Raw genomic sequence first — 19,583 nt, 5'->3', positions numbered from 1 at the left:
TCCAATAGTATCATCATACCCTAATATAAGCCCTGGGAACAGTTGGGGTGCGTAACTTATTCAGCAAGCTGTACATATGTATCGTCTTGGCGTACAACGCGTGACTTGCCGTATGCTACGATATGCACTCAGGTGAATGGGAGCATCCCGATCCTGCTACCATAAGCTGCTGTACGCGGCAACAATGTAGCAGGACACATCTGTACAGACGGCTGTTGGGCTGGCCCGACAGGCATGACCCTGTCCTGTTCTCAGCCGGCTCGATGAAGAATCGGCAGGCGGGATTCAATGTATCGCCTGCCGAACGCTGAAAAAGGGGTATGGTCATGAGATATGGCCATGGATCGGCAAGCTATGGCCGGGAGCCCGACAATCCACGGTCGTTCTCGGCAGAAAGTGCCCGACTGCTTCTAAAGTCGGGTGCATTCTGCTGAGATCCCTGTTAAATACTGTCAGGAAAGACCGCATTGAATTGGGCCCTGCTGCTATTTCCCCCATCGGGAGTAGCGGCGGAGGGTTGAATACCCCCCATAGTGCAGTGCAGCAAGGAGAGTACATGTATAATAAGGATTCAGCCACAGTCCTTCCAGTATTAGAAGACCCTGCAGATCATTGCACAAGCAGCATTCATCCTTCATGTGTAAGAAAGCTGGCGGGGATATGGTCACTGGGTCGACCCCCTAAGGTCGATACCTGAAATAGGTCGACAGGGCCAGAGCGTAGACACAAGCATTAGGTCGGCAATTGGGAATTCGACAGGCAAGAGGTTGACATGATTTTTTAACTGGCTTTGTAGCCGACAGGCGGTATTTTATGCCCTACCATCCACTACGAAGCATGGCGCGCGGTACACTTAGATGGTGTCTACATACGGGACAAAAAATGTGGAAAACCCTTTTTAGATGTCGACCTAAATTGGGTCTACCCATACCCACCTGTAAGAAATCTGGCAAGGGGTGACACTGCCAGGTGAGGGTCTCTTCCCAAGTCTGCAGCAAAGCCAAGCATTGGTAATCCTTGCCTATGGGTATGTCTGTGATGAAGCTCTGGCGAAAGGGATCTGCTTTACCCGAGTGATGTGATTTCCATTCGGTAGAATTTTAGATTAAATATTTTTTACAATTTCTGGACGTAACAAAGAAAAAAACCTTAAATCGCAAAAAAAAAAACCCTTTTCCTGAATTGTTCCCGGAGCGAGTGTTAAGCACCTGGCGCAGGCCCAGATCATTACCTTGCAGTACCTCATTTACATAATCCCCAGAGCATTCCAGCAGAAGGACAGATTGGGAGAGACACATCTGCTGAAAAACAATCATTCGCTGGGGGACAGAACCGTTCCACAGGTGACTGAGAATATCGCTCCCTGTACTACATTACGTTTACTTGTGGGACTGGATTCATCGTTTATGGGGTATTACCCCCAGGTCTCCAGGATTGATGTTATTGCCAGCTATTAGATATTAGTCCTATTCACACCTGGTCCAGTCCTTAGTGATGAGTCCTCTAATGCAAAATCTTTACTTCTTATATTGTGTTACTTGGGGGCACATTGTAGATGTAGCACTGGTCACACTGCACATTCCGTGCCCTGCGATCTCACCAGGCATCATGTTACGCACAAAGGCATTGCTATGTTTCCATTACAACGAGTGGCGGAAGTTCACATATTTCAGAACCCGATGGCTTTCAATTAAAGGATTTCAACTTGCAGGGGAGGAGAGTTGCCCCCTTGGGAGCAGGAGTCCGGTGGCAGATGACTCCATTGCCTCCCACAGTTCTACCTCTGATTCCAACTACAAAACCATACAATGCATGGCAATGCATTATTGGAAATATAAGCAGCGGTGAGAACAGCACATTCTATTGAAACAGGTTAACAGGTCGATCACTGTTGGTCGACAGGCAGAAGATTGACACATGGAAAAGGTTGACATGCATTCGGTCGGCATGGTCAAAAGGTCTACCTGGGGGAAAAGCCCAAATTAGCTTTTCAATTTTTTGGAGGAGTTTATGACAACATAGGTCAACACGGACACCTTATTATTGTACCACGGCTCATTGCATGGCTCGCTGAGCTATTACAAGTTGTTTTAAAAATAAAATCATGTCAATCTTTTGCTTGTGACAACAATTTGACCTTTAAAACAAGTCTGATCTGTTTTGTCGGCTCATTGCGTTGCGGCTGTTGAGTGTCTGTCGCGCAGAGTGAAAACAGCCCGGGATTACGACTGTCCCGACCTTCCCATAGTCTGAATCCCGGATTGAATACTCCTGAGTCCGCTAGAGCTCAGACACCACACCACTGCCCTGCTGCCGGCAGAGAGGAAGAGGAGGAGGAGGAAGAAGAGGAGGAGGTCCATGTGCAGCCTCCTCCCCTCTGAAAACACCTCTGATGAAAAAATGGACTTTATAAAAAAGGTTAATTCAAAAGACAAAACAAGTCTGTTGACCTTTGGAACCTGTCATCCTGTTCCCCATGTAGATCTATTGCATGTTGACCATATTTAGCCGACATATTCGCTATCTTAACTAGACACTGCCTGTCCCTTCCGGAGGAGTTTGTGGACTTGACTCTGGACTTTGGTTGGAGGCTGGAGCTTGGAAAGTAGATGGTCTAATACATTGCTTCTTCATAAACCAGACCCCAGACTGTAACTAGATTCCGGTAGTTGCGAGGACTGGTACTAGAGTCTTACTCGCCAGCAGTCTTTGCCAGGAAACCCCAGCAAGAAGTTTTGGATTTCGCTGTGACTGACGAGCCGGTTGCAGGCACTTGCCCAGGTACTGGACTGAATCTAATAACTGAACCGAGTGCTCCAAAGTACTGGACTGGTTGGTGCCGGACACTGAACCAGAAAATACCGGATTCCAGACTGGATGAGACCAAATATGGGACCAACACACGGAAGCTGTTGGAGCCAGATAGCTGGACCGATATATGTGGCAGAGAGTATGCAGAAACAAGACGGGACTAATACCTCGACAACACACTGCGGAGCGCAGACAACTAATGCACAGGCTCTGTGGAAGTGAACCCGAAGCGTGCCGAGCGCAGCGAGCCCGTGAGGGGCGGCGGTACGCGTCCTACGACCTTTTCATACCCCCACTATCCACGTCGGCGTGGAGTTGAGAATAGAATAGTGTGGCGAGCGCAGCGAGCCACCGTGCCCGAAGCGTGGCGAGGGGACGCGGATACCTGTGAAGCCCGCGAAGGGACGCGTTTACCTGTGAAGGTATCCGCGTACCGCCGCCCCTCACGGGCTTGCTGCGCTCGCCACGCTTCGGGTTCACGTTTATAGTGGGGGAGTGACGTGGGGGTGCATTTAACATTGTAAGCACCCATTTGAGTGCTCAAAAGCACCCTTTAGGGTGCTTATACGATTTTTGGTCGTATAGGGGGTCAAAATCGCGTCGCATCGTATGCCATCGGGTGCATGGCATGCGATGCGATCTGTTCGTCGTACGACGGACATCGGGGGCGCCGCCAAAATACACAAGTACCCAGAGTTCATTTCCGCCTGACTGAAGACACAAGCAGAGGCGGGCATGGGTCAACGAAATAAAAAAACGTTCTCATCCCAATATTAGTTTTTATGTTCTGGCATTAGAAGAAAACCCTAGTAAAATCACATCTTAATGCTTTTTGTTGTTTTCCTTTCTCTGTCCCATGTCTCCCTTTATCCCCCTTCTTATCCTGTGTTTCCCTCTATCTCTCATATTCCTCCCATCTTTTTTCTTTTCCGGTTTCTCGCTTTCCCCCCTTCCATCAAGGGCGCTCATCGGGCTTTAACCCATTGCAGAGCCTCCTACCATGTTCGTTTCCCATGGCTGAGGGCCGCTTGGTGCAGACATATGATAAAAAAAAACACATAAAATGAATGAAATTAGGACAAGGCACTTACATAAATTTGCTGTGCGATAAATTACCAAGACAAGTTTTCAGACTGGACTACGTGTACTGCAACCACCAGATGTCTGACGGCACTGTGCGATATGTTCACGCCAAGGCCAGCTTCCGCTATACTCTACCTCTGGGGTAGCCAACCCTAGTCCTCGAGAGCTACCAACAGTGCATGTTTTGCAGGTCTCCTCACAGAATCACAAGTGAGCTAATTAGCTCCATCTGTGGATCTTTTAAAATGTGTCAGTGATTAATGAGCGCAGCTGTGCAGCAGCTAGGTTGTCTGGAAAATGTGAACTGTTGGTAGCTCTCGAGGGCTAGGGTTGGCTACCACTGCTCTACCTATATTGCTGTGTGGGCAGACTGGAGCCCACCTGGGAAAGAGCAGGCGTAGCAGACATCATATGAATAGGACTAAAAGCTCTTTGCCCAATGAAAGTATGGGATATCATATTTTTTTGTTTTATGCCATCTACTAAGTGTGTTTTCGCCAAGAGGTGACAGAAAGGATCTTATTTGAATGGGGTGTATTTTGCCCAGTACAGTGGAGAAGCCTACTTCTAGGTGCCCTGAGTATGTAGGACTTGTAATCCTTGCCAATCCTGATGCCCATCCATGCTCATGATTTAGGTCTATAGCAGAAAGCACAAGTATGAAGCCATAAATTGGTGAGGTCCCCTGCCCTGGACTAGAACCTTAGTGTCAGGAACCCACAAGATGAGGTTACCTGACGTGGTTGGTAGGGCCCATATATTTTGTCCCAAATGAAGCCAAGCACCTTCATTTTGCTCTGGTAGATTCTGGTTAGCAGTACTACAGAGCTGCAGTCCAAGGTGCCACCTCCTTATAAATATAGAAACTTAAAGACCTTTCAATTTGAGTCTTAGTCCAGATTGTGAAATTCCAACCTTTGGAGTTATGATATTTGACTGCTTGCCCAGTCTATTAGGAGGCTGTGCTGCCCAAGTACAACTATCTCCAAAGGTACCACCTATGGCATGGGAATGTCGGTAGTCAGAATACCGATGCCGGCATCTTGAAAAGCTGCCAGAAGGCCGGCACTGGAATCCCAACACTAATGAGGATGTCTATGCCGGAATCCCGGTTGCCTGCATCCTGAACGTAAGTTTACAGGGTGGGTTAGGGTTTGAGCACTTAGAAGTTGGGACAGGGTTCTGCTGCGTGGCTAGGTGGTTAGGCACTAGCAGGGCGGGTTAGGGTCGGGCTGCAGGGAGAGAAGGTTAGGGGAAGGCAGGTTGCCAGTATCTGCTGCCGGTCATCTGCATGTATTCCATACTAGGACTTGTAGATCAGAACAGCTGGAGAGCCAAAGGTTGACCAGGCCTGGACTAGGACAGTGGCTCTCAACCTCAGTCCTCAAGTACCCCGAACAGTGCATGTTTTGCAGGTCTCCTCACAGAATCACAAGTGAAATAATTAGCTTCACCTGAAGATCTTTTAAAATGTTTAAGTGAATAATGAGTGCACCTGTGAGAATGCCGGGTGATCTTTAAAACATGAACTGTTGGGGGTCTTTGAGGACCAAGGTTGAGAACCACTATACTAGGAGGACAAAATATACTACTATACTGGAAAGTATCTAATCTGATACAATCCTCTGGTGAGATTTTGATTATTTGTGAACATACTGTATACTTTTCTGAGGAGTGTATTCATTCCATACATTTTATTTCTAACGTATGATTAGGACTCCTGGACTCCAGCCACTGCTCCTACACCTTCAGGTTTTATATGGATTTTTTTTTCTACAATGATGAGCCTCCTCCTATCAGCAGGGGGTAGGGGTGCATCTCAAAATGCCCTGGTAGAACCACCCAGTAACAACAACGCAAAAACAAGACAATACGGAGTACGCTCCATAACCATACCTTTACTGTACGGACTGGCAGAGTTTCAGGACTGTCATTACAAGACATAAAATGTGCAGCAAGGGGGAAAATACAAGTAACGTACAATGTGAGCTGCTGTGAGTGACACTGCAAATGATCAAATGCAGCCGCTTCGGGATGCCGATTTTCAATCTCTTGCAATGCGAAATATGATTATCTTTATTATACAGTACAGTAGGTTAAAGTAAAATGATGGCACTTCTACATTTCAGCACTCTCAAGATGTAAAAGTAGATATTTAAAGTAATCCGTGGGTAATGTAGCTGGATTGCAAAGAATATATTCTTAAAATCTAAAATTCACTGGAAAAGGAATACGGCTGTGAGATGAGATTTACCGAAGGGTGAATAAGGATGAGAATCTTTAAATGCGTATTTGATCAGACTAACATTTAGCCGAGGGCTACGCAAGCTGGTTACTAAATAAGTTGCGCGCGCTACTTGCTTCATGTATAGGCAGTGTTACTAAAGCGACAGTGTGCGCAGCGCTACTTACTCATCAAGATGGTCCCTCTCTATCTGCTGGGGGGGCTCAGGCGTCCGATGGGTGATGGGACTCCATACTCCTGGGGTATGTGGTTATCCGGGTCCTGGGCGCTGCCGTGTTAGGAGGTCACCTGATCCCTCTACAGCCAAAAGGCATTCAGGTGAGGCCACATGCTTCATTTGACCAATCAGCAGCTAATCACAGATATATTAAGGCCAGAACCAGTACTCCAAATCACTAGGTTAAAGGGGGTGGCGTGGGGGTGCATTTAACATTGTAAGCACCCATTTGGGTGCTTATACAATGTTTCATCGCATCGCATCGCATCGTATGGCATTGTATGCCATGTACAATGGCATACAATTTCAAAATTGTATGCCATCGTGCACTATCGTACGATATCGCGTCGCATCGCATACCATCGTATGCGTTATGGTATGCGATGCGATGGGCGCCGCCAAAATACACAAGTACCGAACTCTGTTGCACACTTTCCTTTGTCCGTCCCTGTCACCTGACCAAGGCAATCTGAGCCCAGCTAAGTATCGCACAGACTCTCTAGTGGCACTACTATCCGCACTATAAGAAGTGCGGTGTGTGCTTGTGGTGCCCATATCTGCGGGACTATCCTGTGGGCCCCATACTGTAACCATAAATGAAGTGCTTCTCTGTAGCCCTCAATGGTATCCGGCCATCACTGATTGGTTGCGTTCTTACCATGCTACTGTACATTCATTCTAGCCCCCCACATCTGTACCACGCAGCTAGGTGGTTATCCTACTACTTCCATCTGTTTTACAAATCCATGTGCCAGCCGGATTGGGATGACGTCATTGCTGTGACCGTATTTTTTTTCTTTCTTTGTTTCGTTTTATAATTATTAGTGTAATGCAGTTCGGCGTTACTATTTCATCTTTGCAGTAATATTTGTATATATATTTTTAACCAGTCATAGAATATTAGTACTCCAAAAAACGACTTCTGTTAATGATTACAGAGCAGATGGCTGGCTTGTCTGATGTGATACTGTACATATACATTACTAGCTGAGGTGAACGGTTCCACCTTCGATTTACTGATACTGAGCTCTCTCAGCCAATCAGCAGCCATCCATTGATTTGAATGGGAGTTTTAAAAAATCTACCTGCCTGGGGGGGACTCGGAGGCATATAGCACTGCCGACACTGCTGTCTGGCAGACATGACAGGCACAGCAGCCGGCAGCAGAGGATGCAGAGCGGGGAGAGCGCTTTAGACTGCTAAAAAAAAGCACATCTGATGTGGCGCTAATGTGTTCAATTATGATCTATTTTATGTGCTGTACATAAGATCTCCGGATCCGATGCACACGGAACGCGCATTAGATTGGTTCGGATGTCAAACTCATCGGATTTGGCCAGTTTATAGACAGATGTTGCTGATACCATATATATCTTGCTGTATGGCTAACCATGTGTTTACGATGGTGGATTGATCAATGATTTATATTTTGTTTTGTTTACAAATACAGGAACAATTGGACGTCGCACTCTCTAAAATCTGCAAGAATTTTGATGTTGCCCATTACACAAAGGTTCAGCAAGCGTATAAACTGCTGGGGAAGACACAGGTAAGGTGACAATTCCCCGAAGGTGGGGATGAATGAAACCATAGTTCCCTGTGTTTGAAGGATGCGTGTTATAAATGGGCTATAGAAATCCCCTGTGTGTATTGTTGCATTGTCTTCTCCTTACATTCTTTCAGCTAAGATCCAGCTGTCTGATTCCGCTTTACAACCAATTCTTTAGTTTTATCTATTTGTTGTTCGTTTTTAATTACCTGACGCTGCCTGCAGCTTTTATGTTGTATATCAGGAGAGATGGTCAGTGCTATAGCAGGATTCCCAGTGTTGGATGTCCCTGCAGCACGGAAGCAAATAGAATTATTGAAGGAACGGTCAAACTAAAACCCAAGCATTCAAAATAACACGCCTGCTCTCAGATATAGGTAATGGGGAGGCTTCCTGGGGGTAACCAGCTTAAGGGGGTATTCAGTCTTGGTCGCTATTTTAGGCGGGGAAAATATCCGCCCCGCCGTTACCGACAGCATTGAAGGCGTACAGTATTCTGACAAAAACAGATCGGACTTTAAAACAAGGCGTATCTGTTTTGTCGGAAACGGCCGCGGATTGTGGAATTCACGGCCGTTTTTTATTTTTTTGACAATCAGTGACCTTTTTCTCCGACACGGCCATTTTACGACACTCAGTAGATGGAACATTGAATTCCGTCTGTCGGGTATCGGTCGAGTGGCGCAAATGCAGCCCGGGATTCTGACTTTCGAAACGTTCCGACAGTTGGGATCCCGAATTGAATACCGCCCTAAATGTGTATCTGTGACCATAGTCATTGCTTCAGTGGTGTCGGGTCGACAATATCTAGGTCGACAGTAAGTCGGACACATAAGAGTGGTTGACCTAGAAGGTCGACGCAAGCAAAAGGTCTACATGAGTTTTCTTCTTCCTTCTTCATGATCGACAAAGACACCCGAAAAAGTGAGAAACTTGCGTCAGCCGTTTTCTGTGATGGCAATGTTCGTGTCAACATTTTGCTTGTGTTGATCTAGTGTATGTTGACCATTCTACTCCCTGTAGACCCATTAGTGGTCGAGCTAATGACTGTTGACCTAGACATTGTAGATCATCTATACCATGTGTTAGAATCCATCCACTTGCTAAATTTGGTAAAACAGCTAAGCAGTGTTTCGCATGTTGTGACAAATTGAGAAAAATAGCCAAGATATACATGGACACATCTGCTTTGGCATTTTTGATCGGCGTTGGTGAAACACACGTCTGATGTATGGCCCGTGTTCGAGTTAGTCCTTTCCAATGACCTGGGGAACTTGCAGAGAAGACCTTCCTGATGGGACAGTGATTAACTATAGTCGGTATAACCTAGGTAGTGTGCTGCGTTAAGTCAGTGTTCTTGAATGCATGTACTCAAGATCTGAGTGGACGTTGGCACGCAGTGGACCTGTGCATTGCCATCGTTTGGGGGTATACACACAAAGTGATCTGTGCTTAATTTCTGGACAGATAGCTTAGAAAATGGGCTTAAATCACCCCATGTGTATGGTATTTACTTTAAAAAAATAATAATAATACAGTATATATATATATATATCAAATGGGGGAACCCCTTTCTGCGCTTTATAGAGTGAAAGCAGCACCTCTGAGGGGTCCTCTGTTAGACAAGACCCGGAAATAGAAATGGGAAGAAGGGGGTTTCAGAGGGCGCTATTCAATAGTCAACAAATACAGATCAGAATTTACAGTTTAATATAAAAATAGAAATAAAAAACCCATAATAGGGTATCACAAATACATATGGTGTACAAATACAAATAAATGCTGCTCAATTCAGAAAAAGATAGCGCATATGCTGTACAAATACAAATAAGTGCTGCTCAATTCAAAAGAACATAGCCCAATGCGTTTCGTCAGTTCCTGACTTCATCAGGGGCAGATAATGTAGCCAGCAGAAACTATATGTGTCCTTTACAGATAGTCTGGAGGCAGGTAATTCATAAGGCGCTCCGGTGGGTTTCCAATATTCGGAAAAGATCAGGAGTGGCTTTTAAATTGCAAGAGTTTCACAGCAGATTATTCTGATGTAAAATCTCATCAAAATATGGGGATCATGAGGAGGTAACCAGCAGCAGGGTTTCACTAATGTGAAATCATTTGTATGTGTGTGATCAGTTTATGAATGTGGCGCACCCATAAAAGCCGAGGCTGGATACAGTCACCATCCAGGATTAGGTGGATTTGCATGCAAATAAACCGGAACAGGTGTTGCGGCATTTAGTCTATTTGGTATGTTCATACCCCAGTTCCCCAGAGCATACATTATTCCATTCAGTGATCCAGCCTGTGAGAGCCTCCACAATGAGTTTATATAATGATTGCTTGGCATTTCCGCCTCTCCTAATAAATGACTTCTGAAAAAATGATCTTTTTCAAACTTCCTTCAATCAGTATTCTGACGCCTTAAACAGATGGGACGATCTGCAATTGAAATTCCGCACGGAGAGGATTCAGCCCAAAGATCATTAAATATTCAGCCTTTTACCATTCGGAATATCTAGCAATTAGCATGTTTTGTTTTTCTGCTCTGTAGCTTCAACATATTTTAATGGGTCAAAAGGTTGAGTCTTTTACCGGTCATGCAAAACACATGAATGTCTGATTTACTCCCACAATTCCATTTATTATATCTCTGCAGGACAGATAATCATTGTCAAACCTAGGTACAGTTGCCAACAGAAGCTTATTGTAAAATCATCCTTAAACCTTTCCGAGTGCCAACATCTGTGATCCGCTAAGAATTCCAGCGTTGCTCACATTTGTTATATAAATTCAAATAAAAAATATTGTGTAAAAAAAAGATTATATTTCCTATATAAGGTAAACATTACAGGTCAGTATGATAAATAAAAATATTTCCTTGGCGATTTTCACGCCTATTTTGACAAATTCACTTGGCACTCAAAGGGTTAAGCAAACTTTATTTTAGAAGAGATCGAAGGGGAGGACTTAGTACATAAAATTAAAGGTGCATACACAGTGTACCATTTTTTTTGACCAATTTTGTTCATTTTGGCTCTTCTGAACGATATTGGTCAAAATATCTTTCAGTGTGTATGCGACGAATGATGATGCGCATACCCACCAAAAAAGCCTATAAACTATACTGTAGCTAGATCTTTTGTCCAGGACACTGGGTTCAAGGGAAATTGGTCATCAATGTCTTTCAACGAAATAGGTCAAAACAATTGTACGGTGTATATGCACCTTAGGGAAATGAAACCTAACCTTTTTGGTTCCGCCACTGGTTAAAGGCAGTGGGGGAACCATTCTCCTGACTTAATTCCCTATGTTCAAATACTATATTCGATCTTGCAAAATGGCTTCATGAGCGAAATTCGTTGGTTTGAGAGAAACGTGTTGGTTATTCATTCAAACTGTAGATGTCAACCTACGTAGCTTAAGCTTTTTTGTGGGTGACACAATATTCCCAGGAGTACAGGCTACAAAAACCTTGTAACTATTTACATAACACAAAGGGGACTTTAATTCAGCTTTAGTAAAGTACCTATGATGCTGTATGGTTCTGTTGAACCATCAACTCTTAATGTGCTGATTACAAACAGGGGAGTAAGGTAGGGTGGAGCAGACAGAGTGGTATTATTATTATTTTTAAATTTAAGGGGTTGATATATATCACACAGGATGGTCCCCATTTCTAACACAGTACAATGAAATCAGATGCTCAGTGACACTCTGTAGCAGTATGTTCTCAACATACATATTTTTAGGATTCCAGTCTGTGGAAGCAGGTGGTATAATTACTGACCAGTGTCAGCTTTTGCCAATTGGCTGCAGCCCCTCCAAGTTAAATTCACCACCTCAGAGGGCCAGTTGCAATCCATGACTAGACTGCTTCACTTTAACTGGCAGAACAAGCAGTCCCATTGGGAGGTGTTTTCTCCCTCTGTGACTGCCAGTCCATTCTGCAAATAGCAGAGAGCTGGCTTCCTGTGGGCAGCCACCCCTTGCCTTTGATGCAGTCATAACCAGCTTCTATTGGCTGTAGCCAATGCAGTCCGTAGAAGCTGGGCCATTATGCCAGTTATATGATAGGTCTATTGTGCAAGGTGCTGGAACCAGAAAACATGACCTGTTGGTGGTAGTTGAAGGCTGAAGTTGAGAACCCCTGCACCATTGTCTCTCCAAAGGGAAAGTTGGGGCAAGCCAGTATTGTTCTTTAGCTCTCTAAAGCGTCCACAAAAACAGACATTTCATTGGGCTGACGTTTTTAGTCTATTCCTTAGCTGTACTTGTTGGCATGCCCAGAGAGGGGCGTTATGTTTGACTGCAGCAATGATGAGAGGACACATCTGTACCTTCTGTACTTTGTTTCACACAGCCCCCTCCTGTACTTTCCTCTAGTGGTCCAGCTTTCCTCACTCTGGATTATGGTCATTTGTCCTATCAAACTGTCTCCATATCCTTGGCTGAGCTGCAGTAATCAGCAGAAAATGGTACATGTAATAGGCATTAAACAGGAGAGGAAGCTGCTGAGAATTATGCTTATGAGCCACTTATGTTGCGAGTGCTGTAATGTTTCTATTTAAAGACTGAAATGTTTAGTAAAGTACAAAAGAGACCATTAAGATATATGCTTCTTGCAGACCGGGAGGATTAACATCTAAAACTAAAAAGCTGTAATTAAAGTAAGTTTCCGAGTGCTGTGAAGTACCAGGTCCACTTTATAAAAAAAAAAAAAAACATAACAAAACAACATAAATGATGGAACAAAACTTATGAATTTCCTCGGAAAACAACTTATTTTGCTTGTTGCAGCCATTCTTGTGTTCTCCATATTGTTGTAGGTTCTGTATACTTTGTTTTTACCATCTAAAACCCCAAAAGTGATGACTGGTCTCTGCCTACTAGACTGTGTTCTCTAAACAAATAAATAATACACCTAATGCAAAATAGGGACTTCTTGTCCCTTAAGAACAGGGCTGGCCAAACCGGTCCTCGAGATATACCGACAGTCCATGTTTTCCAGACCACCTGTGCATCTGTAGAATGTATTGGTTAGGAATTAATGCAGCACATGTTTGAAAATTTAATTTTTAGTAATGATTGCTCCTGTGCACCAGCTAGGGGGTCTGGCAAACCAAGACGGATAGTAATGACTGCACCTGTGCACCAGCTACGTGGTCTGGTAAACAGACTGTTAGCAATGACTACACCTGTGCACCAGCTACGTGGTCTGGTAAACATAGACTGCTAGCAATGACTACACCTGTGCTCCAGCTAGGGGGTCTTATAATCGTAGACTGCTAGCAATAACTACACCTGTGCAACAGCTAGGTGGTCTTATAAACGTAGACTGTTAGCAATGACTACACCTGTGCTCCAGCTAGGGGGTCTGGTAAACATAGACTGTTTTTAATGAATACACCTGTGCACCAGCTAGGGGGGTCTGGTAAACATAGACTCTTGGCAATGACCAAGAGCTGTGCACCAGCTTGTGGGTCCAGAATACGTGAACTGTTGATCTTGAGAAGGACTAGTTTTGCCAGCACTGCTTTAGAACATTGTTTATTCATTTTATTATTACCAGTTATTTATATAGCGCACATACAGTATATAGAGAGAAGGGGTACATGTTTTTTGTTTTGCCTTCCTCAGGCAGATGAAATCAGCCCCGCTTTTGAGCGAAACCAGGGTTCTGGTGGCCGAAAACACACAGGTTTCACTTGTGGGAGGAAATGCATTTAATGTCATTTATTTCTACACCGTTTGTTTCTTCAGGGCTAATTAGACCCCCTATTTATAGAATGTTCTCATGTACAGAATATTCTGTAGAGCAACTGACTGCATTGTCCAAATATAAATGTACAGCATCTCTCTGACAAACTGTTATGAGGCCTACAAATGTAGCCATTTACAGGCATCTTCGAAGCGATCTCACTAGATCGCTTAGAAAATACCCCATACACATTGCTGTGTGCTGAGCGATCTAACATGGCGCGGAACGCTCAGCACATCTCCACGTGTGTAGACCCCGATACCCTTTTGGCACATGCCGTTAAGATGCCTATGGACAAGATCAGAATAGATCTACAGCACCTTATGTAAATGGGAGTTTTTGTAGAGGCTACAAAAGAATCTTATAAAAAATTAGCGTATTAAATAATTACATTTAGTAAAATAAATCAAAAAAGTATTGGGCTAGTGTGCATTTAACGTGTATCTGTTTGGCACATGTAAGACCTGGTGTAAGTACATTTGCATGTACTGTATTTGTTGAGATGAGTGTATCTAATGCGTATGTGGCCCGATTCCCTGTTTTTTCTGATCCGCTGGTCAGCGGTACTCAATACGTGATCTGTTGGGGAATCCACAAAATAATGCATGTTAAAAAGCCTGGACTCAACGATCCCAATCATTTTTATGGGTGCGAATCTGTAAATCGAGGCTTTCCATCTTGTTGGAATCTTGATTTCCTGACCAAGTCCTTTGCGTAACAGGATAGTTCCCTGGTATTATATCGTACATATGCCCCTAAATTTCCTTTTGAAAGGTGGGTTAGTGGCATTCAAATAGAAGTTCAGTATAGTAGGCGCTTTGAGAAACCTTACACCTCCTACAGAGGTTTCCAAATTTGTCAAACATGTATCTTTAAGAAACAACCTGAAGGAGTCATTTTTTGTGTGTCCTTGAGGCCCAACGGCCATTTTGAATTATAACGCAATTTTCTTCCCAATCAACTCAAAAGTTTTTATCTCTCCTGCGTGAGTCTTTAGGTTACCTCAAATGTGGTCACGTCACTAGGGTGACCCCTATTTGGCCGGTATGTATAGGGTATGGCAACTGAAAAGGTAAACCGGTACAAAAGTTTGACACAGTAAAAATGTCAACACATTTTTTTAAAACAATTTTGGGTGTAATTTTTATTTACGGTATATTGAACCATGTTAAAGCCAAATGAGTAGATCTGTTCTGCACTCTGCTGTGCTCAGCACAGATTATATTCGCAGTCATAGTCCAGGTGGATGGTAATGTGTAAAAAATATATTAAAGAAAACTTTTATTGAACATATTTCTGTTGATAACTGTCCAAGTTTTTTGAACCTTCTGACCTTAAGCACGGCTGACCTTTCAGCCTTTTGCAGCTGTCAATTTTAAGCATGTAGACCATATTAGGTCAACTTATTGACCTTCGACCTATCAACCGGATACCATCACTCTCCAATCTAACGTGAATTTGTATGAGAATTGCTTGTTTTTGGGTGCTCGTAATGTAATGTTTTTTAAAACTTCACCTTAGAGGAGTTATTTATAAAAAATTCTTCTGCTTTGTGGACGACCTTCTCCCGGACATATCTTTTTACTAGTACGTTTTCCTTTTCTTATATATTGTATACTGCTGAGTTTTCTCCATGAGTTATGCATGATTAGGCTACACACAGGAAAATAAATAAGAAGGATTGGGTATCTGGATGCGAGATTTTGATAAGAGCGAGGCTGTAACTGTTAATCTTCTAACCAATGTTTGCAGGCGATTCCATTGTAAATAAAAAAAAAAAAAAAGTTAGAGTAAAAGGGGACATTTCAATAAAAAGAGCAGAACGGTTTTTACGCGTCCATAACTTGAGTTTCGTTAATTGGTGAATACTAGAGATCAGTAATATGAAAGTGGCATTTTTTTCCAAACACAGTTTGTAAATTGACAGTTGATTGGTGGATGCGTTATCTCTCTGCAAGCTTTGATACATATGCCTCTATGTCACTCAGAGGTATGGGTCATTGGACACAAGCATTAGGTCGACAATCAAAAGGTGTCTGCACATGTCGGCTCAATTTTTTTTTTTTTTAAACCCATGTCAACCTTTTGACTTTCGACCCAGTGCTTGTGTCGACCTTAAGCATGTCAACCTATTTGAGGTGTCGACCTAAGCCATGTAGACCTTCAGTGGTCGACTCAATGTATGTCCACCTTTGGTGTGTCGGTCACTCAGGAGCAATGTACTAAGCCCATGGTGAGAGAGAAACTCCAACCAACCAGCTTCTAACTGCCATTTTCAAACAGCCTGTAACCAGGAAGGACGTCACACGACGGCGCATCTGCGTTTTCCCTGACACTCCCAGAAAACGACCGGTTAACACCCCCAAGTTCTGGCTTTCTGTCAATCAAGTTGCCAACTGCCAACAAAGTTTTTTTTAAAATAGCAGGATCTTCTCGCAGGACAGCCTCATGCGCACATATTACGAGCCGTACGCATGCGCAGTCTTTAGATTATTGCCCGGCATGCAAATTTGCAGCCACGCGATCAGGTCTGAATAACCCCCTGAGTCTTGTGTATCTATGATTATGTCCATGCTTGAAAGACTTTTTTTTTTATTCATACTGTTTACCAATAGAGACTGAGATTGTGCGGTTTAGGCCAGAGGCATGCGGCCACAGGGAGGGAAAAATTGTTGGATGATCGCTCACCATCGAATAATTTTTTCAGCCTTCGCTCTGAAAAGTAAGTTCACACTTACTTTTCAGATGGCCGCTGTCCGCCGAAATGTCGGCGGGCGCTGACATCATGTGACATCAGCCACCCGCCCCGAGGATAAATGGACATGCTTGAGTTCGCAGGGGTACGCCCATTGTTTCTATGGGCACGCCCATAAAATGCTGCGCGGCCCGACCATCATTGATGCACACCTCCACAATCGGCCGGTGTAGCGAATTCGGACCCTTTGTCTCACGGAGTGTCACGTGAGTCAGTGATGTCATTACTGCTTAGTGAATCGATTGGCTGCATTCTACTGCGTATTGGTCCAGCACGCAGCATGCCCGCTTTATTCAGTAGCCCAGGCATGTCCAAACTATGGCTGTTGTGAAACTACAAGTCCCATCATGCCTTGCCATAGTTTTGCTATTAGGGAATGCTAAAAATATGGCAAGGCATGCTGGGATGTGTAGTTTCACAACAGCTGGAGGGCCAGAGTTTGGATATGACTGCAGTAGCCACACCAGGGCAAACTGGCGGTAACCAGGGGAGTTCGCTGTCCGATATTTATGGCTTAGAACACCAGTTTGCTGTTTGTAATGCCAGCAAGTATCAAGGAATGCAAACCTGCTGTAAAGAGATAAGAACATCTGAATTGGAGAATAAATGGCATCCACTGATCAATTACCTGCACCTGTGTGATTCAAATTAAAACTGCTTCCACGCTTGGGAACCGCGCTTTGATCCTGTCTGACTGAACGTGTCCCTGAGATTAGTAATGGCACTGTGCACTGTATGGAGGCTGGCAGAGGCTGGCGTAAGTGGGACTGAAGCACGTTCAGTCCTGCAGGAGAAATACAGAGCCTGGCACTCTATAGTAGTAGTAGTACGTTTATTTATAAGGCGCCGCAAATTGTCCGCAGCGCCGTACATAGCAAATAAAAAACAAATGACAAGGTAACGTACAGGGTGTGTTGAAAAATACAGTATAAATAGGGGTATAGCTGGTAGAAATAAAATCAGCATCAGTTCAGAAGTAGGTGTCAAAATTGTCGAGGAGACTGAAGATGAAGTAGAGGAAGGGAAGAACAGGACAGGAGGACAGGTGAGGTAAAGAGGTAGGGTGAGTACGTGAGGCAGGAGGACCCTACTCATAAGAGTTAACATACTAAATATAGGTGGGTGGACCAACGAAAAACAACAGGATAAGTAGGAACGGAGGGGAACGGAGGCAGGATAGGAGGATCAAAAGAGGTTAGGAGGAGGGATAGGCTAGTCGAAAAAAGTGGGTTTTGAGGGAGCGCTTGAAGGAGGTAAGGGAATCAGAAAGCCTGATGGGTGGCGGGAGGTTGTTCCAGTGCAGGGGGGCAGCGCGAGAGAAGTCTTGGACACGGGAGTGGGAGGAGGTGATTAGGTGAGAGGTCAGTCGGCGGTCAGCGATGGAGCGAAGAGGACGGGAGGGAGTGTGGATAGAGATCAGTGAAGAGAGGTAAGGAGCGGTGGAGGAGGAGAGAGCCTTGTAGGTGGTGGTGAGGAGTTTAAAGAGAACTCGGAAAGGAATGGGGAGCCAGTAAAGAGATAGACAGAGGGGGGAGGCGGAGGTAGAGCGGCGGGAGAGGAAGATGAGCCTAGCAGCAGCGTTAAGAATGGTTTGGAGAGGTGCGAGGTGGGTGAGAGGTAGCCCAGAGAGAAGGATGTTGCAGTAGTCAAGGCGGGAGATGACAAGAGAGTGAATGAGAATTTTGGTCGCGTCAGTGGAGAGGAATGGTCTAATGTGTGAGATGTTGCGTAGGTGAAAGCGGCAGGACTGTGAGAGAGCATGAATGTGGTGGGTGAAAGAGAGGGAGGAGTCAATGATGACACCGAGGCAGCGCGTTTGGTCGGTGGAGGTGATCTCGGTTTCACCAATTCTGATGGAGATAGTGGGAGAAGAGGGGATGGAAGATTAGAAGTTCAGTTTTAGCCATGTTTAGTTTCAGGAAGCGTTGGGTCATCCAGGCTGAGATGGCCGTGAGGCATTCAGAGACCTTGGACAGGAGTGATGGGGATAGGTCGGGGGAGGAGAGATAGATTTAGGGTATCATCAGCATAAAGGTGATAATGAAAACCATAGGGGCTGATGAGGGTGCCCAGAGAGGTGGTGTAGAGGGAGAAGAGGAGAGGGCCAAGGACTGACCCTTGGGGAACACCGACTGGCTGCGGGGTAGTAGGAGAGGAGGAGCTCGGAGTGGAGATGGAGCGATCGGAGAGGTATGAGGTGAACCAGGAGACGACCGTGCCAGTGATGCCAAAGAAGCGGAGGGTGTTGAGCAGGAGAGGGTGGTCAACAGTGTCAAAGGCAGCCGACAGATCAAGCTGGATGAGGATAGAGAAGAGACCTTTGGATTTAGCCGATGATAAATCGTTAGTGACTTTGGTCAGGGCAGTTTCAGTGGAATGTAAAGGGTGGAACCCGGATTGGAGGGGGTCTAGAATGGAGTTAGCAGTAAGGTGGCTCTATATTCAATGGACGCAAAGCTAATTAGCAGACAACAGATATATAAAAGACTGATCGACTTGGCTCAAGATCACTAATTGTACCATGCGGCAGCTAATTCTATTAATGTATGAAGCACTGTGGTAGGTTCTAATATCGCAATTAAATCAGAAAGTTAAAGAAAATCTTATAAATACTAGTTTAAAGCCTGTCAAAATGATGGCTTCTGCAATGTACTTTCACTTTGAGCTGTGACATTGTTGACTATCACTTTGAGCTGTGACAGCTTTTTAGCCCACAAACTCTCCACCCCACTCCCAGTCCCTATCTGCTCCTACCTCCAATCTCTGTCTTCACAGCTCCCTCTCTCCATATCCAGTTTGAAACCGATCAGTGTCCCTGGAAAAATAGCTTTCACTTTCTGTTACGATCTCTATTAGCACACAAAAGAGTAATTTTGTCTGTTGAGTGGCCTCTAGTGGAGGAGTAGTTGGCTATATATAATTGAATTTTTTTTTTTTTTTTACAAACGTGTAAGAGTTTAATTAGATTAATAAATCAAAGAAATCACCTTTTAATTAATATATTTATTACATATTGCCAAAATACAGATAACCAAAAATACAAAGTAATATGTAAAACACATTAAATTGAACTTTATTGGGAATATTTTTATTTATATATTTTAGTTGGTAGCAATTATTCTCTAATTATATGACCTGGGGAACTGACCCCATAAAGTAGCCATA

General features: G+C 44.3%; 1 protein-coding gene across 1 annotated transcript in view; it reads left to right on the top strand.

Moving 5' to 3' along the window:
* The window catches only part of VPS50 (VPS50 subunit of EARP/GARPII complex), a 198,191-nt gene that overhangs the window by 93,062 nt on the left and 85,546 nt on the right, over positions 1-19,583 (top strand). The window contains exon 11 of the mRNA XM_083189450.1: positions 7,807-7,905. Within this exon, the coding sequence (XP_083045576.1) occupies positions 7,807-7,905 (99 nt within the window). The remainder of the gene's footprint in view (positions 1-7,806; positions 7,906-19,583) is intronic.

This window comes from Crinia signifera, chromosome 5 (assembly GCF_055691185.1).
Source record: "Crinia signifera chromosome 5, ASM5569118v1, whole genome shotgun sequence".
Classification (NCBI taxonomy): domain Eukaryota; kingdom Metazoa; phylum Chordata; class Amphibia; order Anura; family Myobatrachidae; genus Crinia; species Crinia signifera.
The sequence above is the reverse complement of the archived record's forward strand: the minus strand, read 5'-3'. Positions and strand labels throughout refer to the sequence as shown.